Source organism: Lates calcarifer, linkage group LG13, assembly GCF_001640805.2.
Source record: "Lates calcarifer isolate ASB-BC8 linkage group LG13, TLL_Latcal_v3, whole genome shotgun sequence".
Classification (NCBI taxonomy): Eukaryota; Metazoa; Chordata; class Actinopteri; family Centropomidae; genus Lates; species Lates calcarifer.
The window spans coordinates 25,659,552-25,685,237 of record NC_066845.1 but is presented as its reverse complement, the minus strand read 5'-3'; the positions used below and the strand labels follow the sequence as shown (position 1 = coordinate 25,685,237).

The following is a 25,686-nucleotide window of genomic DNA, read 5'->3' as shown; positions in this document are numbered from 1 at the left end:
TCACTGGTGATTGACGGGACATTTAAACAAATGATGGGGCTCTTTAACAGGATGGTATTTAACTGAAATGTTTGTCTGACCAAATGATGGTCATTCGCAGCAAAGTGTAGATTCTCATATCGTAGAAATGATGAAGGCTAACCTGCATCTGCAACGATTTTCTAGTGATTTTTTAAAAGCTGTAATTAGTATGTAGCATTTTAGAGTACAACTTCAAACGTCTCCCCCTTTTTAGCACCAGGCATTTATAATCAACTACAAATAACACAGTAGGATTACTTCTGCTCATGGTGAGAAACTCAGTTTTCTTTTTTTTTAAACCAGAATCATTGCTATAGATCACTACCAGACTCCACAGGAGTTGCTGGGATACTGCTGCCTCGATTGATTAGTTAGTTTGTGTTACTGTGTGATTTTCAGTACTCAGATCCTTTATACAAGTTAAAGTACCACACAGAAGGATGGTGGTATTTTAGCCGCTCCTGTGTTCTGCTCAGTAAAATTCCTGTTTTTGTCCATAGAGTTTGGTTGAGATATATAGCAATTTTTCTGGCTTAAAAAGGGTCTTACTCTTTGATAAAAAGGTCTGTCTCTGTAGGAAAAGTCAAAAATATGTATTGTACTCTAAAATGAAAGAAGAGTAGGGCTGCAACTAATGATAATTTTCATTATTGATTATTTTCCTCAACATGAAATGTCAGAAATCTTTTTAAAATTCCTGTTGCAGTCCCAGCCAACATTGCAAAACCCAAAGAATGCACTTAACTATCTCATAAGACATAGAAAAATCCCAAAACCTCACATTTGGAAAGGGGGAATAGGGGAATGTTTGACATTTCATGATTTATCGGTTATCAAAACAGTTAATTGATGAGTTGTTTCAGCTACAAACAAGTGTTACCAAATACAGATGACATGTAGAGCTGCAGTAAATCAGATTTTAATGTGAATCTTGTTTTGGAAACACGATACACGTCACAAGTGCTTTATTAAGCAAATTAGGATGTTTCTTTTTTCAGTTACAGACCTACATTCTTCCTTCTCTTGCTGCTGCAGTGTTTCTATGACATTTCTTTAGGAATTTGTCGAACTGCCATTCACTTCAGCTTTTGTTTTCAGGAACAAACAGATCAGTGACCCGCTCTGTTTTTACATCTACTGCTGCGTTTCCCACCCGTTAACCAGGATGTACAGATACTAAAAGGTTTTCCACTGACATTTCTGACAAGCCAGACTATGTTTTCACAGAAGCCTGGAGACTTAACACTTGTTTCCTTGAGAGGTTTTCTTGTCAGTAAAGCAGGAGGGAAATTCCTGAGAGACAAACCAGTTGACTGGTGGACACTTCATGAGCGACTGACTCTGCATCTGTCCACTGAATTATTGTAAGAACAAAACTGTAATCAGAGTCAGAAGCCATGGGAATCGGCTGTGTAATCCAGTTAGTTTTGGAAAAACTTGCTCACAACATGTTTTCCCAGTGTTGCTCTGATAAATTTGATCCTCAGTGGACACAGTGGTCATGAGGCTGTGAGACAAGGATGACATAACTGGAAAAAATGTGTCAGACAATATGGAGAATCAAAATTAGACGTTGCCAAGTCTTGCAAATGTTTGGGCTTGACCTGAATGTCAGGAAAGGTTTGGGAAAGAGTTCTTGTTCAGTCCTAGTCGATGTATAAGTGCACACTTAAGGTTGTTACCAGTTTACATAACATGCCTGAATGCCATTGCTTCAGCTCGTAGAAAAAATGAATCATTAGAAGTAAGGAGTAAGCAGAGATGGAAAGGCATTTCGTAATGAAAAATCATTGTAATACCAAACTGTTCTTCAGAGATTCATGTGTTCTTGCTTTTTTTTTTCTTCTTCTTTCAGAGAGGAGGTTCAAGAAAACTGCGTTCGCTGGAGGAAGAGGTTTACCTTTGTGTCAAAAATGAGCGCCAACCCCCACACCGGAGTCTTGGATCCTTCTGTGTGCAGGGTGTCCGTCAGGAAGGTACGAGTCTCAGTGTCCTCCACAAGTCTGCAGATACTCTAGATCAATAAAAAGTATGACAGGATTTGAACCTAAAGGACAGAAAACTACAGTTTTGTTGAGTAAAAACATTCAGTTATGTGGTTGTCTCTTGTTTTACGTGCCTGTTGTCATTATTTACTGCTGTGAGGGACCATAACATCCATCCATCGTCAATACTGAACACTGAGCAGATCTGAATATACTCGAGTCCAACTTCTAGTATTGAAAACAATGGATGAGGCAGTCGGTTTAACCTGTAGTTTAGTTATATCAGCCAGTTACTTAGAGGTAGGAATCAGCAGTACCGCTCTGATGCTTTAAATAAAGCTTGATCCCTGCTTTTAGAACAGTGGTTAAACTGTTGACTACAACTATCTTAGAGCAATAATGCAATAAGGTATCAATGAACCAGAGGGATTTCCTGGTGTGTGGGAAACTACATTACAGTTACGGTCTTTAAAGGCTGTTTGACAGTTGAGATGTTTTGTATGGCTGCAGCTAATGTTTATTTTCATCTCTGACCAAACTCTTGACTATTTTCTCCATTAATAGACTGTGAAAAATGCCCGTCACAGTTTCCAAAAGTCTTGTTTTGTGCAACCTAAGAGTCCAAAACCCAAAAATATTCAATACACTATTACATAAGAACAAAAAAAGCAGCAAATTATTACATTTGAGAATCTGGAACCATCAAATATTTGATATTTTGCTTGAAGAAAATAGATAGATAGACCAGTCATTGCAGCTGTAATATTCTAGAAGTCTAGAGTACTTTTAATCTTTGTTTTAAGGGCTATATTTGACCATGTAGACAGGACCTACTACACACTAAAATATAGTCATTTAAACCATTGTTATATGTAATCTTAAAAACTTTTTAACCATATGTAGACAGGTTTAAGCCTAGATCAGTGCCTTTTGGGAATGATTCTGCATAAAAAGATTTCTATCCTTTGCTTGGAAGAAATTAAACAAGTGTCATTTTGGTGTCGGTACTTGAACGATACTCAATCCTACAGAGCAGCGTCCGCTAACAAACTTAATTTTCCAAAAATAAAGAGGTACAGACTGCATTAAGAGTTTCTCACAGAAATGTTTCCAGGATATTTCAGTGCAGACTTGATGCTAAATCTCCCATGTGAATGCCGCCTCGGTGCCACGCTCGGCTTGAGCAACACAGGAACCATGAGTGCGGTCTTGGCCTGTAATTTTCAACTCTGTCGTTGGACCCTGTAATTGGAGGCCTCTCTAATATAAAGTTGGATCAGCTGAATCACTAGGTTCATTACTGTCTTCCTGTTTTTTTTCCTCCTGCAGGAACTCAAAGGAGGAAAAGCATATACGAAGGTAAGAGTTTGCGTCTCCCTCTAGAGTATCCTCGCCTCTCACATTCGTAAACACATAGAAACAGTTACAGATGAGCCTGTGTCAGTCTGTGTAAGCCTTAATGCCATAAAATGTAAATATTAGCGTTTCTCACGGCCCTTTGACGAGCCTGCCACCAGCCGGTGTAAATATAAATCAAAAACTTGTCCGCCTCGCGTGCACATTTGCCCGGAATCTGCAAAACATCCTGCCAACACCTCTCTAACCGTAATGGTAGCGGCAGCTCTCTGACAGATGAGTCATGTCTCGTGAATGAGACTCCCAAGGTCAATCCCCTCACGAAGATAAACTTTTGGATGTCGTTGCCCAACAGGAACCGTTTCCTCTGTTTTCGCCCAATCTGCATTTAGATTTCCTTTAGCTAAATTTACCTTGCTTCCCTCCTTAGAAGTTGGCTTCCTTAAATACACACCTATGAAAACAGAAGCTCCCTAAAGAAAAGGGAAACCTGGAGAATGAAGAATGGGAACCTTTCTCTTGAGAGACCCGCAGAGTTAATTTAGAATAACATCACAAAGGCAGTTTCCACACAGCACGAAGCTGTGAGGTTTGTTTTAGAGATAAAAGTAATTGAGGCAGCGCACTTATCAGTGTTATCTGGAGCTGTGTGGAAACCCCTGACCTACACTTAAGTAGGTCAGGGGTTTCTAAATGTACAGCGAGTATCACATGCTTAAACCATTACAACTTTTAGAGGCATCGAGTGCAATGGTGCCTTCAAATTAAATTCATAAAGCCGTCTAGTCTAGTGGTTTAAGGTAAAAAATAAGGAACAGAAGGGCACTCTGTGTGTTGCATTCATGTCATATAGCATCAGTGGTAGAAACGGGAAGGATTTCTGTTTAAACAACTGACATGCTTCACCATTGTGGGCGCTGTATCTCCCTCTAACTGAGTGATAGTCAGCAGCTTAAACTGCTGGAATCAGGCCCAAGGCGTTCCAGAGTAAAGCTGAACTGTAGATCAGTTAAAAAGACTTAAGTCATTAAAAACCAGCGTTTATCTCTGATATCCAGCCAGGAAACTTTCGAAATATCAACAATTAGAAACAGAGTTTGGTGTGTTTGTTATAGCGACAGCACTTCCTGTTCCAGGCGCCGGGGATCGTGGGTAATATACACCATATATTTGGTCATGTTTCAGTTTAGTGAGTAGGACTACGCAGTCAAGAGATTGATAGGGTTTGTTTTCTGTCCATGAAAACTGATTAACCGCTTGGACTCGGAGCCCGACAGAGGGCGCTGTTGCTCAGCAAAGTTACGTTATGTTGCTTTAATTACATTCAACAGTCGCATATACAGGATTTTTCAGAAGAATCAGAGCCTCTCAATCATAATTACAAACTGGAAGTTAACATGGAGTCTTTTTACATGTCTGAAAGTCTGTTTTCGTTCACATGGGGCCTTTAGCTCATTCATAGAAACCTCCCTCTAGGCCTTCAAGCTTGGGTATTGTTGTCCCAGGGGCAGGTAGCCAGAAGAAACACCCAGCATCGCCTCATTAACACCCACTGTTAATGCTAATAATGTTGCTAATGACATTTCAGCATTTGTTAGTGCATGAAATCTGGTCTGCAGCTATTAACTGAATGTTGTTAAATGTCTGCATGTATTTTTTTTAGTAGCCACAGTCCCTCTATGCTTTATTTTCTCTTCCTCACCATTATTTATTGCATATTTTCTAACAAGGTAGTGAAATTTTTAGTTTTATTTACTAAAGATTCACAGTAAAATGCAAGCAAAAAGGTGTTCTTCATTCTAGTTATTTTCTCGTTTATTTTCTAACATGGAAATGAGACTACTGATTGTATTTTGGATGGATAAATAGATAGGGAGATCGCACCTGAAACAAAACATGCTGGTTTGTGCACAGAGATGTGAACTAATGGGGTGTGAAAAGTGCAAATGGGAGACCGACAGCAGTCCCCCTCTGGCCTTCCCTCCACGTTTTAATTTACTGAGACTTCCACCAAGATCTACCCTGCCGCAGAAATGTGACACACCTGCTCGCTCAGTGCTGAAGCTTTCCACTTTAAAAATACAGGTTTCACTCTTCGTCTGCGTTTAGACTGACGTGTGGTTTTTGCGCTCTGTCATACACTAAAACTTCAAAACGCTCGTGACGTTTTACGATGTGAATTTGCTCGGTGCACTAATTGATGGGTGTTGCAGAGATCTGTACTTTCTAAACACGTGCCCAAAAATAAAAGGGCCCAGCATTGGTGGGTCTAGAATTAAAGTCCTTTTCTTCTTCTTCTTCTTCTTCTTCTTCTTCTTCTTCGCGCTCACAGCTGGGCTTCACCGACCTCAACATGGCGGAGTTTGCTGGTTCTGGCTCCACCGTGCGCTGCTGTCTGCTCGAGGGATACGACACTAAGAACACACGGCAGGACAACTCCATACTGAAGGCAAGAGATGATGAGTGACAAAAAAAGCAGAAAGTATAAACGAGATTTTAATGTGTCATATATTTTATAGGCTCCAGTGCCTGAAGCAAGTTTGATCATTAACTCTGAGACTTCGACCTTTGACACTTGACCTGATTGATCGCTTCCCCTCTCCACAAATTTAGTCAAAAGCGACCTGAGTGGAAAGGTTGAAGATCAGTCGTCCCTTTGTCATGTTAAACTGGTGCGGGACTTTTGTTTAAGTCCTTTGGTTTTGTTAAAATAAAAATATATTCTAGCACTGTAGTTCCACCCAGAGATGAATTAGCAGTCGATCAATTGATTTGTGATTTGTCGTTCCTTCTTTCCAGCCTCTCAGTTGTGAGGTTTTACTGTTTTTCTTTGTCTTAACTGATAATAAACTTAATATATTGGAGTTTTTAACTGTTGATCAGACAAAAAAAAAGCAATTTAAATATGTCACCTTGGATTTTAGTGAATTATTATGTTTTATTTTTGTCTTGACCACGTTTGTTGATTATCTATTTGTTTTATTCATCGATAATAACAGTAATGATAATGATGTTTTGTTCCCAAAAAAATAAACCAAGCCACTAATCTGTACAAAAACATTTTAGGATGATTTATGTAAATCACACAGCAAATATATTAGGTGATTAACAGAAAATTAACTCATTCATTGTATGAGGGAGTTTTTCAACCAATCTCCAGCATTTCATTTGTGAGGATTTACTACTTTTCTTTGTCTCTTTGTGATAATAAACTGAATATCTTTAGATTTTTGACTGTTGGCTTTATAGAAACTGCAACAGGAAGATGTCACCTCAGGCTTCAGGAGATTGTCATGGACATTTTTTATAACATTTTGGCATTTTTTTATCGAGAAAATAATCTGTTAATTCATTGAAAGTGAATAAAACCTGTTAGTTGCAGCCTGATAGTGACCATAGCTGCTAATTTCACCTGCAGCTGAATCAGGTTCAAGTCTCTGTGGGTGAAGGAGGTTCTGGTTCATCCACTGATGAGTTCAGGGACTCCGCAGTGCCACCTGGTGATCATCCACACAAACTGCCTTTTATTTTAATGAGCCAAGACAGTCATGAGTATCTTTGTCATCCCGGTCCTCTGGAGGACTTCACACTGTGCAGCCGTGCGTAACTCACACGTCAGTGTTTTCACCGGGAATTCACCCCCAACGCCGTCCAGCTGGTTTTATTGTTGCTTAAGAAGCCAACAGACTTTAGTTGAAACATGTTCACTGTCAGTAATAGTTTGAGTTCAAGCTGCTGGTTTATGTTTTTTACATCTTGAACTTTTGTTTTTAAAGAAACAGAGCTTGGATGGGTGGTGATACTGTTGAATCAGTTCCTGATTATTCCTCTGTGATAAGGACAGAAACAGGTGATTTGATGAGCAGTATGTTGATTCAGTCAGGTGTACAGGAGAGGAAACAGTGAATGGGAAAGTACGTGACGCTGAATGACAAATAAAAAAAACTGCAATTTCACAACTATGGAGAAATATTTCATCATTTTTTTATTGTCAAATCAGTGATAAATCTGATAAGTTAACTGGAACTAACTACAGTTTTAGAATTCACTTTGATTGGTCGGTAAAACAGACGTTATTGTCTTTTTCACCTGTTGCTTATATTTAACTTTGAGATGTTCAAGACTCAGAGATGTCGTTCAAATAAAAGAAAGGAAAAAAATTTGTTTGTTTGTTTGTTTCTTACAGGTGATCATCGGGATGACCCTCCTGTCTGGAGATCCGTGTTTCAAAACGTGAGTAGTTGAAATATAGATTTACAACAGTCTGTCTGTCACAGTGATTTCTAAAAGATATTTATGTTTACGTTTAATAGATATCTTTTGATACTGTTATTATGAGGGTTTTCAGTCTTTTTAAACTTTTTTTTAACCCTCCTGTTGCCCTTCATATTCTGTATACTCTTTTCTTCTTACTATTATTCAAAAACAAAAGATAACCGCTTCAGAATCACGAACGTCATGCACAACAACAAATCCTACTACTACTACACACACACACACACACATACACGAAGGCACATTGTCGGCCACCGGGTCACTTTGACCCAGAGGACAACATGAGTGTTAAACTAGGGTTTTCAAAGTTAAAAACTTCAGTCGCTTCCTTTTTTAGACTTTGTTCCTTCCTCTTTTTTATTTTGGGCGTCAGAAACTTTTCTTGGATGCTTCCTTGGTTTTTCCAACAAACTCCTAGCTGCTGTATCCACAGTGACTCTGCTCTTCAGCTCTGGCAATCACCAATCACTGCTAGTTGACTAAAAATCCTTTCTACCGATGCATGAGCATGAGAATTTGGCCACAGACGCCAGATTAAAAACTCCAGTACACAGAGATTTACCTGGTGCTGATTACCTGTCTTAATCAGCATTGTATGAAGTCCCACACTCCTGATTTAAAACTGGTAATCTGGATTAAAGAATAAAAATCCAGCTAGCTAAACTACAGATATCCTGCCTCCTCTGTAAAACTGTCAGGACTCATTATGACTTGAATTCTGTTCTGTAAAACTAACTACGTTAATGCACATTTTCCTGGATAGTTTTCATGCTGATGAAATGATTCCAGCAAAACCCAGTAGAAGGCTCGTGTTTGACTTGATTTAAAGTTTTGTACTTGTTGACATAAAGAACCGATACAGTCTATTGCGAAATAAACAACAAATGTGGATTTCTTTGTTATTTTTTGATGAAACTTTTGGGACTTTTTGTTTGTCCCATGTAGGCTGTTAGAGTTATCATGTGTGTCATATGTGCTGCAGGTATTTCTTCTTGTCTTGATGTTTTTTTGTACATTTTTAACCTTTTAACCAGACTGTTAAAGACGTACAACCTTTGTGTTCCTCTGTCCTTTGTTGCTGCAATGACTCAGTTTCCCCACAGTCAATAAAATTAATCTTATCTGAGCGTGCCAAGCTAAGCAGAGCCACAGCTCTCCTCATTTTAATCTGTTCCAGACTGATATGTGGTGTGTTTTTTTTCCTGCAGGCCTCCCAGCACAGCAAAGTCCATCTCCATCCCAGGACGAGAACACACCCTGCAGCTGGACTGTAAGGGGGAGGGAACAGCCGAGCCTGGACCGGCTGGAGGCGTTTCCCTGGGCCGAACCGCCAAACCTCGACCCTCCATCATCAACTCAGGTACAACTCAGGTCTCAGCAGAAAGACTAGAAAAGGACTGCTGTAGTCTGGGTCGGTTTAATTTCTGTGAAGGGAATGCAAAGCTGAAATAATCTGTTTCATGATGGAACAATAACTAAACAAATGTGCTTTGATGCTTGCAGGGCTGTAACGATTTACAAGACTTGTTTAGACAGACGAGGAAGAAAAGAAAAACAGAGTGAAAACATCAGTCATACCCAAAATATGAGAAAGCCTTTCTTGCTCTAAAGTTTACTTTAATAGATTTGGAGATTTTTGCTGCTTTTGTCTTTAAAAACTGGCAACTTTCGGGTTGTTCAACTAGTATTTGTTATTTGCAAATAAAATAATTCTGTTTATGTACAGCAGGCATGAAATGTTTTCGTTTTAGGTTCAAGACAGTTGCTTCCAGCTCAGAGTATAACTAATCTATTATTTCAATCTTTTATTTTGTCCCTGTTTTTGTATGTGAAGCAAAGAGTAGATGTGAAAATGTGTAACATACTTAAACTAAACCTGGAGACTGTTTAAAAGTTGATGTTTGAGTTTCAGTTCAGGCAGAACAGATTTTATGAGGGATTCAAAAAAGATTTGGATTTGATTTGCTCCTGGATTCAGAATCAATAAAATGGTATTGAATCCCAAACCTGTTTCCAGACAGTAAAATCTGAGATCCAGAGGGATTTGAGATGAAGACAAAGTCTCGTTTGCCTGATTCCGCTTTACTGTCCCAGACGAATAAAAAAGCACCTCAAGAGCCAAAACAACTAAACCGCTGCTAAACTCTTTGACATCCAGTCAAAGCTTTTTAAGTCAGTTTACCTGCGTTAAGACCTGATATGAAAATAAATCCCAGTGAAATTATGCCCCAAAGACCTGAGATTAAAAGAAGATAAAGTGCTCTTAAAGCTGGACTCCAGTCTTTTGCCTCGAACCCCCCCCCCCGCTCAGCCAGATGTGTTTCTTATTCTGAGCCAAAACGTCCTGGACGAAGTTCTAAACAAAAATCTTTCCTCATATGGAAAACTAGCTGACGGTGTTTAGGATTTGTTCAGTTTGAATTAAAAGGAAAAATGAAACCCGTTTTTTTTCTGCTTTAACTTGGAAAACGACTTGAAAGGCTGAGGTTGTTCGCAGCATCTGGTTCAGTAAGTCTGTCCAAAACAATGTTTCCACGTGAGGAAAAAGTGCAAAATCTCTGCCACAAGACGTGAAGGTCCAAGAGTTTTCAGACTTTCATTACAAACAAAAGTTAATTTATAAAGCGGTTACTTTGGTTGGAGTGAAACACTTTGACTTCACAGCAGCTGACAGTGTACGCTGGTAAATTACAGCTCCTGTCAGTCAGAAAAGGAGGCCATTGCTGAGTTGTGTATCCATGCTGTGAAAGTAAACAAAGACTGCTTTATGTTTATGAGTGGTGTTTTCTTCTTTTTGTTGCCTTCAGGTCTCCTCGATGAATCAGAGGCGAACCAGAACCAGTCGGGTTCTGCTGAAGTCTTCCAGTCTGGTCACTCTCGTAACTCCAGCTACGCCAGCCAGCACAGCAAAATCTCAGGTACGACATTCACCAGCAGATGTTTCATCCAACCTTCCTTATTATGTCTTCTTCTAAAAAAGTGGATTAAATACTTTATTTAATAGTTAAGTTAATAGTTCAATCATTAGAATTAAGAGACCTAAAGTGTGCCAAGGAAACATTTCCCACACCACTGCCTGGACTGTTCACACAAGGCAGGTTGGGTCCATGGATTCATGAATTTTCACCCTCCCACCTGAAATCCAGATTCATACGACCGGGCTGCGTCTTCAGGTCTTCAGCTGTTGAGTTTTGTTGAGGTTCTGATGCCTCTCTTGTGTCCTCGTCGTCCCTCAGGCTACAGCACCGAGCACTCCTGCTCCTCCAGCCTGTCGGACCTCACGCATCGCAGGAACACCTCGACGGGAAGCAGCGCATCTGGAGGCCTGGGCTTCAGCCCCGACACACCCACAGAGGGCGACAAGGACGCCGGACGTCCAGAGAGACCCCCTCGACCCCCCCGGCCTGTCTTACCCCCGAACAGGCTTTCCAGGTACAGACACAGAGAACAGTTGTTCGTCATGAGGATCTACTTTCTTTAGATTCACAGTAAAAGACAACATTTGTTTTGGTTCACTGTATTTCAGGAGGAAGCAGGACTCGGTGGAGAGTCACCCCTCCTGGGTAAACGACACTCGTATGGACGCTGACGACATTGTGGAGAAAATTGTCCAAAGCCAAAACTTTGCAGACATCAACAACACTGAAGGTACAGTTAGTTCATTATGTAGCAAGCTGCAGCTGAATGTTCACTTCATTCTGTCTGTGAGTGACACAAAGGTCCAAGTAGTGATACTCCACAGCTTAAAACGAGAGGAAAACAGAGAACAGCTGAAGCAGAAATACTGAAGGGTTTATCTGGAGGAGAGTGGACTTTGTCACACGTCTGTTGAAACACATGCACATTAAACAGACCGACTGTGACGTGAGGCCAAGACTTTAAATCTTCAGCTGGATCATAAATCAGGGTGAAGGGCGGAGCGAAACACTGAAGACTCAAACTTACATCAGCTCAGTAAATAATAAATAAAATCATGTTATTGTGGTTCGTCTCTGACTAGAAGTCCTGTCTTCTTTGCTTTAGTTTAAATGTGTGAAAAGTTACAGACAGCACCTTTATGAGGTGTTTATAAACTGTGACAGATGAAGAGACTTTTTTCTAATGACAAACGTTGGCTCTGTTGTTCCTGTTCAGGCTGAGGATCGGGTCATACTAGATTATGTTTTTGAAAAGTTACAAATCAAATGACTTATCTGACACTAAAAAGATGTGGAGGGAAGGTTTTTCCCTAAGATGTTTTACCATCCTGCACCATCTTTGGACTGAGCTCTCTCCTTCAGTGACCCCCCCGCCCCCCCGGCTCTGTGTTTCGTCACCTTTTATTGTCCGTGTGTTGACGCCGTCTGGTTTCCGTCAGCGGCTGCTAACTCGTGTTCCTGTGTTTTCTGGCTTTCAGACAGTAACCTACGTCTGTTTGTGAGCAGAGATGGAACCACTGCGCTCAGCGGCATCAGGCTCGGAAACAGGTGAGACACTTCAGGCTCCTCTGTCGCTTTCTGTTTCTCTGCCACTTCCTCTTCTTCCTCTTAGTTGGAGCTAAAAAGCAGTTCTTCATGACTCTGGCTTTGTGCTTATGCTCGTTGTCCTGCTGCAGAATACATTTTGGACCAATCAGATGCCTCTCTGATGGTGTTGAGCGATGGATAAGAATCTTGAGAAACTTTGAGATCTTGCAAAAATTTCTTGAGATGTTGCAAAATCTTGAGAAACGTTTGCAAGGTGTTGAGAAACTTTGACGAGATCTCAAAAGATTTTTCTTTTTTCCAGATTTTTTTTCCTCCATGTCCCCTCCTGGGCTCTGTAGAAATCTGACCACAGAAGTAGTTTTACAAGTTTCCATTTAAATCACTCTCTTTCCTCTGTGGCGTTGGGTCGCTGTTGGAATTTGTAGTTCAAATTTTCAAGAAGTCAAGAGTTTGTTTCTTTTGGCACAACTTCATGTACTTGCAAGATGCATAAGAGAAAGAAAATCTGTCTTAAAGGGTTTAAAGACAAAATCATTTTACGCTGCAGGATGAAGTGTAAACAAACTGACATTCATAAAAAGAAGTGTGTGAACTGTCCACTCTGACCTTTGTCCCTGTCTGTTGAAATCCCTGCAGGGTGTCTGCGGGCGGGTACGAGCCTGTGGTGATCGAGAGCCATTAAACCGAGCGGCAGGAAAAGGCGACGTGTTGACCTGTGTGGAATCGTCTTGTCTTCTTGTCTCGCCGGTTTTCCTGGAGCTTCAGCTGGTCTGACGCCGTGATGGGGAAGAACCTCGTCCGTTTGCACTTTATGTGAAACGCGTGGCGGTGCCTACTCGCCTCCGACTCAGAGCAAAAAGCACAGATGCACAAAACGTTTTTCTCTGAGACTGCCTTTGTGATGTGTTTACCTGCTTCTGTGTTGCAGTAACAAATTTTGGGATGGGGATTTAAAGACACAGACACCAACATCATCCATGCCTCTCCAGCTCATTATCCATGCTAACACTGTACTAATGACCAGCATTATTCAAAGGAGGAGGAGGGAAACATTAGCTGCTTTCACACATGCTCTGTAAGCCTGAAATTGATTGAGTCTGTGTGAATCGAGCAGGTAATCAGAGGATTCACAGCGAGTGAGCGAATGCGACTGCCAATTAAAATCCACAAAAAAGCAAACTGTTTCCCCAAAGATCTAATACATCTTTAGCATTTTTCTGCTCTTCTAGATCGCTCTGTAGCAGTCTCACCACCTCCTGCGATTTCTCTTATTTTTTCCAGCTGTGAGCAGCTCCTCCATTTCCTGTCTTCCTCTTTATACATTTAATTTTGTGACTTCCGCTGGGACGCAGCTAACATTCATGCTGCTAAGTGTTAGCATGGATTATGCCATCAGTTTGTAGCGTTTATACTAAAAAGCTAGCATGCAGCACACGTTCTTGTTAATTAATTAGCTATCAGAGTTTGTTAGTCTTACTTAAGTGACTCATCTCGACTTGAGTGAGTAAGAAAACCATCTACAAACCATATGGATTATCCACAGCAACCTCAGTCTATAAAGCTACAGCAGGTTTGTATCTTCTCAGGCACTTTGTCCATCTTACTTTAAGCAGATTTAACATTAAACATGTTCAGTAACTTGTACATTGGGTGATTGAATTAGAAAAAGTGTCTGTGAAGAAGCAACAGAGTGTAGAGTGAATTTGTTGTGGCACAGTTCGGGTTAAAATGATCTTTTTAGACTTGAATTTCCATGTTTACCATGTGTGGAAAACTGTCTTTCATCTGTGGAAAACCTTCTGTGTGTGAGTCATGAAACTATATTAAAGCCAGTCACAGGCAGAGAGAGAAATCCCCCAACTGTTACTAATACTGTTAGTGACAGGAAGGCAGTGAGGCTCAGCAGAGCTGCAGGATGGACTGGGGATGTATGGATGATAATGGTTTTCAGTTGCGGTAGCAAAGCAGCCAATTTATTATAAACTTGATTGATTATACCCACAATTTAACCACAGGTCTTTAGTGTTTTCACTGTGGATTCAGTTGATTATTTTTTGTCTGTGTCTGTGAGATATTTTCTTTTCTTTCTCCCCTTCATCACTATCAATCTGACACTTTTTTTATTGCTGCAAACTGTCTGAAATCCTGAGCAGGAATCGTCCTGGCTCAGAGTTTACTTCATGTGTTTTGATTAGTTAGTTTTAGCAGGGAAAAGACAGGTTGAAATAACTTTCTGTGCAGTTTACACGTCCTAAATTTGAAACTGCAACACATCCAACACTGAATGTGATCGAGAGTTTATAAAACCACTGAGCAACTCTTTTTTTTTTTTTTGATTGACGTTGTTGTTGCTGCTCCCTGTTGATCAGGGAGGTGCAGTCGAACCACTATGTGCCTGTGAAGTTTCTCTTAAATGATCCTAAAGCGCCATGAAAGCTGTGATAACAGAGTGCTTGTGATGGTGAGGAGAGAAATGTTGTTTCTGTTCATTTGTTTAGTTCACTTCTTTTTGTTTTGTCGTAACTTTCAGGTGTAACCATCTAAGAAACCCCACTGAAATACTCACTGCATGCTTGATTACTGAGCTACTGCTGCGCTGTTGCTCCATCTCCATAAGGAATTTATTGAGGGGAAAAAAAGTTCTTTTCTTTCCTCAGCCATCAGAAGTTAAAACAAAACGTGTGGTCAGCTGAAAAACACTAGTTCTGTGGTACAGGCTGTTCTGGTTTCACTCTGTCCAGCTGAAGATGAAGAGGGATTGTTGCAGTGGCTGTGACTGTTAAAAGTCTTTGTTGCCCCCTGGTGGAGCAACAGCCTGCTGTTAGGTTTTCTGTTGTGCTGACACAGAGGAGGAGGATTTTAACAGCAAACCAGCTGGCTGGTTGATGCTTTTTAAAATTAGTGTTCTGTTTGAACTCAAGACGTAACAAGGAGGATTTTATTTGGTGCAGAGTCTTAAAATCTTATTTTTCTGTTTGTAAAAAAGGCGAAAGTCTGAGAAATAAATCTACTTTTTCACATGCAGGTCATTTGAACTTCAGAAATCTCTTCAATTAAGTTAAATAACATGATTTATATAGCTTAAAACAGGAACTTATTCAATTTATGATCATATAAAAAAAGAAAAGCAGAGAATTCTCACATTGGAGAGCCTGGAACCAGCAAAAAAAAAAAAATCATAAAAAAATAACTCTTTAGCAGAATATTTTCCCTTTTTTTTTAACAGTTATCTACCTTTACGGCTCTATTCTTTTTAAGTATGGATGTTTTTTTTTCCAGTGAAGCAGCAGTTTTCTTTCTTATTTCACATTTTCATCACACTACGCTCATTAAGCTGTTCACCTTTACACTACCCTGTTATCTGTGTTTATTAATCACATTGTTAGTGACTCTCACATTTTGGGGATGAACCACTGATCGTATAGTCTAAATTTGGGTTTACGTCACCACAGCCTTTAGTATTCTGTTAAAGCATTTATTTATATATATATTTTTTTTTTGGGGGGGGGGTCTGGAGGTTGGTTATAAGCTATGCACACAACTCACCTCCCTGAGCTTTTTTCTATTAGTATTTCTAACAAATTATTCTATTGTAACAAAGCTAGTATAACCTAAATTTATTAGAGAATTGAGTTGGAACTGTTCTTCCAATAATCATGTAGTTACTACAGTCTTTTATTTTCTGCAGAAATGACTTCTAAACAATAAAAAGCTAATATTGACTTTGTTTCTGTGTCATGTTTTTAATAATTGGTGTTGCAGCAGATTAAATATTCATTATAAATCAGAGATTGTTTAACTGTCAGATCCCAGAGTCTCCAAAGATAACAAATCTGTGAGGCTGAACTTTGGGGAATTCTGTATGAAATACATCCTGTATATCTTACTACATAAGATTTGCGATTCTCTCCCTCAAACAGCAGAGGATGCTCTCACACTACATTATTAGATGGAAATATGCATGCACTTTTATATGCAGATGCGTTAAAAGAGGCAGTCCATTTCTTTTTTTTTAAATTAAAATTTGCATTTATTTTGATAATGACAGCAGACAAATTGAAGGAGATTAATATAGAGACATGCTTAGAATTAGTTTTGTCTGTTTTTAAATGTTTAAATCTTATTTGCTTCAGGTGAGATTGGAAAAAAAACATTATTTCATTCATCTGACAAAGTATTATTGAATCTTGTATTGAATCTATTGGAGGACACAGGTAGTGGTGGAAGAAGTACTCCAGTTCTTTACTTGAGTGAAGGTATCAGTAACATCGTTTCAAAATACTCATTATAAAAATAAGTAAAAATTCTGCATTTGAAATCATACATACATAATTTTTGTATAACGTATTTACTGGCTCTAATTGAAGTAATCAAGTAGAGGAGTAAAAAGTGCGGTATTTTCCTCTCTATTGTAATAGAGTACAAGTCTAAAGCAGCATAAAATGGGAATACTCAAGTAAAGTACAAGTACAGTGCATCAAATTAGTACAATGTCTGAGTAAATGTCTTCTCCACCACTGCCAACGTGTATTTTACCTGATTAGACGGAGGTGTCAATTCTTTACGACACTTCTTTACGTATTTAGTGTCTACATCAGTTACGTAAGTAAACGACATTGATTACTCAGGATATCGATGAGTGAGAAAAAGCAAGTTAATGTGAGATTTCTCTTCGGTTTTTTAAGTCGCAGCAGTGGTTAATATCATCTGTAATGGTTTGCAGCGTTGATAACTGGAAGTAAGTTGATATGTAGTTAATTAGATATGTTTAATTCGTGCTAATGGCTAACGGCTAGCATTGGTTTAAGAGGCTAAGCTAATTGGCGCTTCGGTATGATAATTTGCAGCACCTGGCTGCGTTGGGTTCAATTGATAGTTTTAATAATACTTTTTCTGTTTACAGAAACAACTGTAGCTACAGTAAATTCGCTCACCGCCCACACAACGTTTAAGTTACTTTCGTATTCGTCAGTTAAGGGAAAAGTTAGCTTAATCTTTCTTTTACACCTCCTACATGTGTGAAAGGCTGTTAGACACACTCTGTATAGATTTAACGCTTAAAACCTATTCTGTCTGTGAAGATGCAAAAAGCGAGGTTTCACTGCGTTTATCACTTTCAGACCACATCACACCAGGTCCACATCAAAAACCACTACACTAAGACTTGTTAGATTGATCTAGATAATCCTTGCCAACCTCGAAACAGTTTAATTCAGATTTGTCAAACGGTTATTTTCTCTAAAAGGGATATTTCACTGCTTTTTTCCACATCTAGACCACATCAGACCTTGTCCAGAATAAAACCACTTCATTTAGACTTCTCAAATCCAGACTACATTATCTCAGCATAGATAAAGGTTCTAGTGTTTAAAGAGTCTTTAGCCTCTGTGGGATAATATAGTCTAGATTTGAAAATTCAGATTTATGAAAATGCAAAAAATATTGTATCAGTTTTACTTTTTTTCACATCTAGACCACATCAGACCAGGTCCACAAACTGCCACTCTTAGACATGTCAGATCTGGACTAGATTATCCCAGACAAGCTAAACACTTTTTAAAACATGGTTTCAGATTTGTGAAAAGGAGAGCAGAAAGGGAGATTTCACTTTTTTTTTTTTTCCAAATCCACATCACGTTTGACCAGGTCCAGATTATTGGACCAGGTCCAGGTCAAAAACCACAATACTTAGGACTTGCCAAATTCTAAAACCATCTAGATTATCCCAGAGTACATGAGGGCTTTTTATTCTATTTGTGAAAAGGCAAGAAGGGAGATTTCCCCTTTTTTTCCCCAGGCCACTTTGGACCAGGTCCAGACCAAAAACCACTTAGACTTGCCATGTCCAGACAAGATTTTCCCAGACAACTTAAGACACTTTTTCTATTTGTGAAAATTCAAAGAGGGAGATTTCACATCAAGACCACATCCAGAACCAAAACCACTAGACTTAGATTTGTCATATCTGGACTAGATTGTCCCAGAGTAGCTGAAGACTCTTTAAACTGTGTTTTAAAGAGTTAATCTGTGTTTTAAAGAGTCTCTTAGCTGTGGTTTTTGATCTGGACCTGGTCCAATGTGGTCTGGATGTGTATAAAGCTGTAAAATCTTCCTTTTTTCAGTTTTCACGAATGGAATAAAGGTTTTACCAAGACAATGAGCTATAAAGCTTGTCTGGAATAAACTAGTCCATATTTGAAGTCTAAGTGTTGTCTTGTTGATCTAGACCTGGTCCAAAGTGGTCTGGATGTGCAAAAACATCTCAGGCAATCTGCCATAAAAATTTAGTACACGGTGTGGTGAAACGCCATGTGTATTGTTTATATACAATATAATTGTGTTGTTTGTCTGTTAAGGAGGCCATCATAACCAGAAGTGAATGCTGAGCAATAGACCATGGTGAAAGTCTGGAGTGTGGAATCGAGAGTGAATCGACGTCTGAGGCAGGAGGTAAGAGAGGCGAGAAACAAAAAACAAAACTCCTAAATTCACCAATCTGTAGTTAATCTAAATTAGCTTGAATGACTAAATTATCTTTTAAAAAGTTTTCTAGATACTAAAGAACATTTAAAAACAAACAAACAAAAAACTGTCACATGCAGAGTGAGCAGGCAGGATGGGAAACCTTTTGGAAATTTTCATATTTTAATTTTACAACATCCAGTGTATACTCTAAAACAGTGCCCCTTAATCAGTTCCCAGGTGCCGCATCTGCTGTTAATCAGTAATCAGTCACATCATCTGTCCGTCTCTATTTTAATTTTCTTGACGACCTGGAGCTGAGAGTATCGGAGCGGCCGATTCAATCACATCTCTACCTCCATCACAGTTGTGTGGTTCGGACATTTTGAGACGAGTCTCGGGTGTAAAGTTTGCTGTTGTGTTGCTCTGAGTGTGTGAACTGTGAGGGAGCTAAAAACACGTTTAGATGAATCAGGGTCTTCCCAACAGGCGCATCGAATCATCGACCATAACCATAATCGCAACCATGTTTTCTTTTGAAATGAGAAAACAGCCCTTTGATGACATCACTAATGACATCTGAAAAGGTCACGCTCCAGTTTGACAGGCATCACGCTACTTGTTTAAAAGTGCGAAGTTTAATCCTCCGTGAGCTAATGTTTTGGTCACTTAAGGCCAGACAACAAGCTGACATCATGTTTTGTCACCTTGTAAAATTCCCTCCAGCAACTAAAGGAAAAACCAGTGTATTTTATAAACCACTCTGGGCACAGTGTAGTGGGCTGCCTGACATAACAAGTCAGCAAAACAAGGGCTCAGAGTTTTGCTTTTGTTTTCAGGTCAGGCATAAATGAAAATCTTTATTTCTCACTTTGCCATCTGCTGATGCACAGCACGCTTGTGGTTGACACCTCAAAATAATGAAAATATCAACAACAGCTTTATCGTCACATTCTTTGATTGATCTAATCTGTGTTGCACTTAAGTATAGCAGCTTTCCTGTATCTTCTGAGTCAGGAACCCCACTTCTTCACACACACACACACACACACACACACACACACACACACACACACACACACCAGTAAGCAACTGTAACTGGCAGTTACAGTGAAATAACACGCATGAGCACGACAGTGTGTGGTTGCAAGTTTCCTCAAAGGAAGGAGCAAACGAGGAGATGCAAGTGGAAACTAGAAACAGTGCAGAACACGGAACATTTTTCATGTAGTGAAGGTCTCTGTCAACACAAATATACAGAGCATACACAGAAACTGTTACAGTGCAGGAAAGAGCAGATAATGGAATAACCAGGGAAGTGTGGGCATGTGGAGGAGATATGTTAATCATTATCAATTCAATTCAATTATTCAATTTTTATTTATATAGAGCCATATCAACAAAAGTCATCTCAAGGCACTTTTCATATAGAGCAGGTCTAGACCATACTCTTTAAAATAGTATGGTATCAACATCAGTGTGGTTACCAGTGCAGTGTATCGCATTAGAAAATCAATATAACACAAATAAAGTGTTGTAGTTTCTGAAGTAAATGAATTTTGTTGGATGGCTTTAGATAACAGAGACAGAATAGAAGATTATTATCCAGTGTATACACTTTAAATTCCTTGTGTCTTCTTGTATGTTGATTCGTTTAGAGAGTCTTTTCAGCTAAAAAAATTCTTGACTGTTTTCTCCAGAAAAACAGCAGCATTGTTTTGTGTTTAGGTTGACTGTTTATCTATCCATCCGTCCATCCGTCCACTTGTCCATCCCATTCTTGTGAATCTTGAATTTTTTTCTATGCATCACTTTGAGATTATAATCCATGCTTTGATCACAACTGGTTTAGACTACTGCAATGCACTTTCTGTTGGGGTTAGCCAGAAGTCACTTGTTCGCCTACAGCTGGTTCACAACGCTGCTGCTCGACTTTTAACAGGTGCCAAAAAACGGGAGCACATTACCTCAATTTTAGCATCAATTCTTTGGCTCCCAGTTCGTTTTCAGATTGATTTTACAATTCTTCTCTTTGTTTCTAAATGTCCTCATGGCCTGGCCCCACAGTCCCATCCCAAAGATAAAGAGGAAATCCATAGGTGACCACGCTTTTTCGGTCACTGCCCCGAAACTGTAGAATGAGTTGCCATTGCACATCAGGCAGGCCGACTCACTTGCTCTCTTAAAACACATTTTTTCTCTTTGGCTTTCAACACAGTTTGAGATGTTGGCTTTTATTGTTTTTTATTTGCTTTGTTTTAGGTTTGTGTACAGCACTTTAGTCATAAGGCTGAGTTGAGTTGAGTTAAAATGTAAAGATAAAATCTTGCAGTTATTCTCTTATTCTGCAGACCACAGTGCAAAAGAAAGAAAAAATGTCTTCTGACGTCTTTACTGCAGAAACGAAAAACAGACAAGAATTACAGCTGTGGAAGTTGATGAGTCTGAAAAATATTAACTGTCAGAGAAAATAATTATGCAAGAGAGAGAGGGATCAACTGTCGCTCAGTCAGCTTATTAGTGATCACTAGGAGTTCAAATCTATTGTAGTTCAAATCTGTTCTCTTAAGGTCTTGTTTTACCAGGGTTATTTTGTAAGGCACACAGTGCGCTCACTCACAGTAAAGTACAGGATTACTTCAGACACAGCACTCACATCTGTCACATTGCGATACAGTTTTTCAGTGTCACAGTGAGTATCGTCATGTTTTCTTCGTCATCTAGGTCAGTTTGGAATGGATGCACCAACTATATTTATTTTTAGACAACTATCTGTGTTCTATTTCAGCTGCTAATGAATGATCACTGCACTACAGTAAACAAATCCAAACTCACTGTCTTTCAGTTGCAACACAACATTAAACCCAACACTGAATCCACTGACAACACAGAAAGCTTCAGTACTTGCTGAACTAAGCAGTCAGGTTTCCAGTGCATTCTTAACTCAGCAGTATATCAGTGGGTGGGCTGACCTTTCTATTCTGATGTTGAAAGTCGGGAAATTGAAATGCAGTGGTTTCCTTTGTTGGTAGACAGATGGGTTTCACTTTAAGATACTGGTGTAATACCCTAATCATGCTAATAATAGAAGGAAGTGTCTGCAGTTGAGTGTGATTTTTTCTTCTTCTTCTTTTTTTTTGCTGGATTTGTTTGCTCTACTTTTGCTTCTGCAGCATCATATGCATCCTTAAAGTTTTGTTTCACCTTGCAATTAAGGAGAAAAAAGTCAGTTTCTGAAGTTTCTTTTTTAGAAGAGTTAGCTTAAGTTCAAAGGAAAATTAGTCAGAGACACGTTTTACAAAGATATTTTACACTGGTCAATCAATCAGAAACGTCACTATTTATCACTGCCAGACTCCATTGACAAAAACAGGAACAAGAACAGGAGTTGAACACAGGAGCTCCTGGAATACCACTGCCTCTGTTAGTTTGTTTGTGTTATTGTGAGACTTTCAGTGATGGAAGAAATATTCATAAGTAAAAGTACCACACAGTAACACAAACAAACTGACAGAGGCAGTGGTATTCCAGGTATTCCAGAAGTCTGGCACTTTAGTGGACGTACTTTGATGTGGACCATTGCCATTGAATTGCATTTCAGCAGCTGTTTTTTTAGATCGATTAATTGTTCAATTTGCCCAGAGTTCATAGCAAATTAGTCCTGAAATCTTGACTATTTTATTTACTGTAATGATAAAATATACTGTTTTTACATCTCTGTAAAAACAGAGATATAATCTGACTTGTCAGATCATTCTTGAATACTTCAATGTGCAGTATTTTTTCCGGGATTAATGGCACTGAATCTTTATCAGATTTCACACATTTAATGTTTTGACCGAACGTTTCCTGTTTATCACCAAATGGTATTTCTGTGGAATTCTATATGCGACTCAGGAAATGATTATTTGATTATTTCAGCTTTATTTTTCCACTTCTTTTTTGCTCTTTTTTTCCTCTTTGTTCAGCTCCTGTCAGATCACTGTGGCCTCTGGATTTTGAATTGATAAAAATGAGAAGAAAATAAAATCCACTCTGTCCTTATTATTCTCTCAAGTGCAGCCAAAAGCCAGTCTTAATTTCTAACTTATGCTGCCAAATCAGCCTTAATGTGTCAGCGCAGCCAATCATAAATTGTGCTAACAATAGTTCTGTCCTCTGTGTCAGAATCAATGGGATAACTGAATCTGAATGGTTGAACTGCAATTACATAATATGTAATTAGGACATATTATGTCCTAAGCCCTGATTTTGGGGAACTGGAAAGTGCTGAATGTTACTAAAGGTGCACACTGTTTGCAAAATGTATGTTATTGCTGTGCAGCATTGGGTGGTCCACCACCATTTTCTAGAGAAAACAGGCTAAATCTGACTGAAATAGTGGCAGTACACAGAATGGGTGTGTTTGATAACTTGACAGTGCTGACATTTCAGTTCCCAAAAGAGATGCTGGTAGTAGTTCATGAAATAAAGTTACCTTATACTTTAAATCTGAGTTACGCTTTTAATTGTGTTCACATTGATAACTAATGTGTCACATTAATGGCAGCTTTACAATTATTTTATGTCTCCGCACCAACAACAAACCTGGAAAAAAGAAACTCAGAAATAAGTTAGCATTTTATCACTTCCTGTTCCCTCGTCCCAGAGTCAGTGTGTTTCTGGTTAAATGTCTGAAATAAGGTCTGTGGTTTTAACACAAGCTCAAGACATTTTCAGGTTTGATTCTCCGACATAAAATGGGTCAGTAAATCCCCCACTCCTGATGTTTGAAGCTTTTACGTGTCTTAAAAAAGGCGGTTGCTAACGAGTGACTAAATGAGACTACAGAGGTTGTCGGGGACTTTAACATGAAAACCCATCTACTCACCAGTCCATCTTGACGTCATGTGACCGTGGTGTAGTTGGTTTATAGCCTAACATTAGCTTTTTACTTCAGGAGATTGTATTAAGGCTTCAAACATCAGAACAGTGGTGTTCATCTGTGAAGATTATCTTGCTAAACAAAACGTTTAAGTATCATAAAATCTTGTAATAGCCAAAACCCAATAAAGAAATCCCATTGGCCTTTTGTCGAGGGAACTGGGGTGATGCTAACTTCTAGGTTGGACTACAAAAATATGTCATCCCTGCACCACCCTTCATTTTCATTGCTTGTGCTAGTGTATGTTATTCTTTGATTGCAGACCCTGTTTGCCTTTGTAGCACATCCCTCCTCTTTGTCCACATACTTCTTGCTGGCTTGTTGGGTTCTAATGTCAGTTATTTCATCTGAAACATATATCCTTAAAAATTATTTAAAAATATCACAGGTGGGTATTAAATTTAGAACATGGACTCCCAGAACACCCATTTTTGAGATGGACTAACTTAATTTAACTGGAAATATAATTATTAAATAAAAACATGCATGTAAAATTCATCCATAAAATTTCAGCTTACTCTTGTGAGCCATCAAAATGATCGCATGGTTGTTCAGGGGGTCCCAGTGTGATCCCAGCAGAGTTCAGTATTTACTGTACGTGACTGAGCTCATCTAAATTTATTCTTAGACTATACATCTTATTTTCATAACGGGAACTGAGGCCTAATTTTGGGGGTGATAACGGTCCCCTCCATTGATTCTTTACCAGAAGGGATGTGGTTATCAGTCAGCAACCTGTAAGTCAAATACAGAAGTTTGCTTAATGGTACTCCCCAGTATCTTGCCCAGTATTTTCTGTTCCTGATTCTGGCTGGGGTCACTGACTCAGACTGGTGCAATCACTCTTAGTTTGATCATTATAAGCAGATCATGGGTGTAGATGAAAGTTAAAATGAAAGAGATATTTTCAGTGCTTCCTTACTTGCAGCTTGGTCTAGCAGCCCACCAGCAAAATGTGTAGCTTTTGCATTTTCTACATCTTTATGCAACTCACAGATTCAGCCAGAGGGATTAGTTATTGCAAATTATTCTTTTAAAGTATAAAACCACCTGCAGATGCAATGCACCATCTTGTGGCTACATTGCATTCTGGTCTGTTTATTTGATCTGTCTGGTATCTTTGTATATTTTTCTGTCAGTAGTAGGTTTTTATGATAAACCAAAATTGGACCTAAACTTGGCCATCAGTTATTTCTGACCTGTCAGACGGAATCACAACAAACTACACGGTCGGCTGATTACACACAGGCTTTCACTGCATATGCTGATTATGCCCACGCTTTTAACCATGACCATGACCTTACTTCCGTTACCCAGCTGTCAGCTCTGTCAGAGATGCCTTTAAGGTCCCTACTTGTGTCTAAAAAAATAAACACATCACTGTTACACAGTCCTAAGTAATGCATTCATGACCAACACTGTTTGCTAGTTAGTTTCAACCTTGTCAGAAACCCAGAAGGTGGCATACAACTATTCACATGCAATTTAGAGTCACCGATTAACATAACCTGCATGTCTCTGGACTGTGGGAGGAAGCCAGAGTACCAGGGAGAAAGCCACAAAAAAACACATTTAATTATTTATTTATACTTTTTTTTAACCTTCAGGTACCACCACCTCCTTTCATATTACCATAAGTCAAAGCTAATTAATTATTCACTCAGTGTGCAAATTAGCAAGAATATTTGCAGCTACCTTTCATGGGGCAAATGTGGCATTATTATCCAAAAACGGTGCAGACCAAATAATGTGCATATAAAATAGTGCAACTTCTTGTATTATTTTGTTTGCAGAAATAAGAAAGTCTGGTTGATAATGAAATATTGAGCGGAAAACAAAGGAAAACCCAAATTTTGCTCGTTCAGCAGAAACCTCCGTAATAGCAAGTTTTCCTACGCACAACTTCCTTTTTTTGCAGCTTTATAAACCCAGACTCTACTCTATTCACTCTCACATCACTCTCACATCCTCATTGGTGCTGCAAGATCAAAACAACCGCCAAGATGATGCCTAAACCACTGCTCCTCCTGGCTGCTTTGACTCTCTGCTGCTGCATTGCAACTCTGCATGGTAAGAGATTTTTGTTTTATATTCCAGTCTAACAGTTGACAGAATTATTATTTTTCTTAAATCAACTTCTTATTTCAATTGTCCAGTCTCTTTTTTTCCCTCAGAGTTTAGTTTTTTTGGAATTTAT

At 39.0% G+C, this 25,686-nt stretch overlaps 2 protein-coding genes and 1 long non-coding RNA gene across 3 annotated transcripts in view; all 3 read left to right on the top strand.

Moving 5' to 3' along the window:
- The window catches only part of LOC108881619 (protein FAM102A), a 28,877-nt gene extending 13,052 nt beyond the window's left edge, over positions 1-15,825 (top strand). The window contains exons 3-12 of the mRNA XM_018673673.2: positions 1,877-1,997; positions 3,336-3,365; positions 5,695-5,811; positions 7,549-7,595; positions 8,846-8,997; positions 10,445-10,555; positions 10,874-11,069; positions 11,164-11,285; positions 12,034-12,103; positions 12,740-15,825. Of these exons, the coding sequence (XP_018529189.1) occupies positions 1,877-1,997; positions 3,336-3,365; positions 5,695-5,811; positions 7,549-7,595; positions 8,846-8,997; positions 10,445-10,555; positions 10,874-11,069; positions 11,164-11,285; positions 12,034-12,103; positions 12,740-12,785 (1,012 nt within the window). The 3' untranslated portion in view covers positions 12,786-15,825. The remainder of the gene's footprint in view (positions 1-1,876; positions 1,998-3,335; positions 3,366-5,694; positions 5,812-7,548; positions 7,596-8,845; positions 8,998-10,444; positions 10,556-10,873; positions 11,070-11,163; positions 11,286-12,033; positions 12,104-12,739) is intronic.
- Positions 15,826-16,690: 865 nt separating this feature from the next.
- Positions 16,691-25,686, top strand: part of LOC108881618 (uncharacterized) — a 26,179-nt gene continuing 17,183 nt past the window's right edge. Inside the window, exons 1-3 of the long non-coding RNA XR_001960654.2 lie at positions 16,691-16,705; positions 16,789-16,841; positions 18,460-18,553. This is a non-coding gene — a long non-coding RNA (uncharacterized LOC108881618). The remainder of the gene's footprint in view (positions 16,706-16,788; positions 16,842-18,459; positions 18,554-25,686) is intronic.
- Positions 25,419-25,686, top strand: part of LOC127143191 (C-X-C motif chemokine 10) — a 2,556-nt gene continuing 2,288 nt past the window's right edge. The window contains exon 1 of the mRNA XM_051075200.1: positions 25,419-25,559. Coding sequence (XP_050931157.1) covers positions 25,493-25,559 — 67 coding nt within the window. The 5' untranslated portion in view covers positions 25,419-25,492. The remainder of the gene's footprint in view (positions 25,560-25,686) is intronic.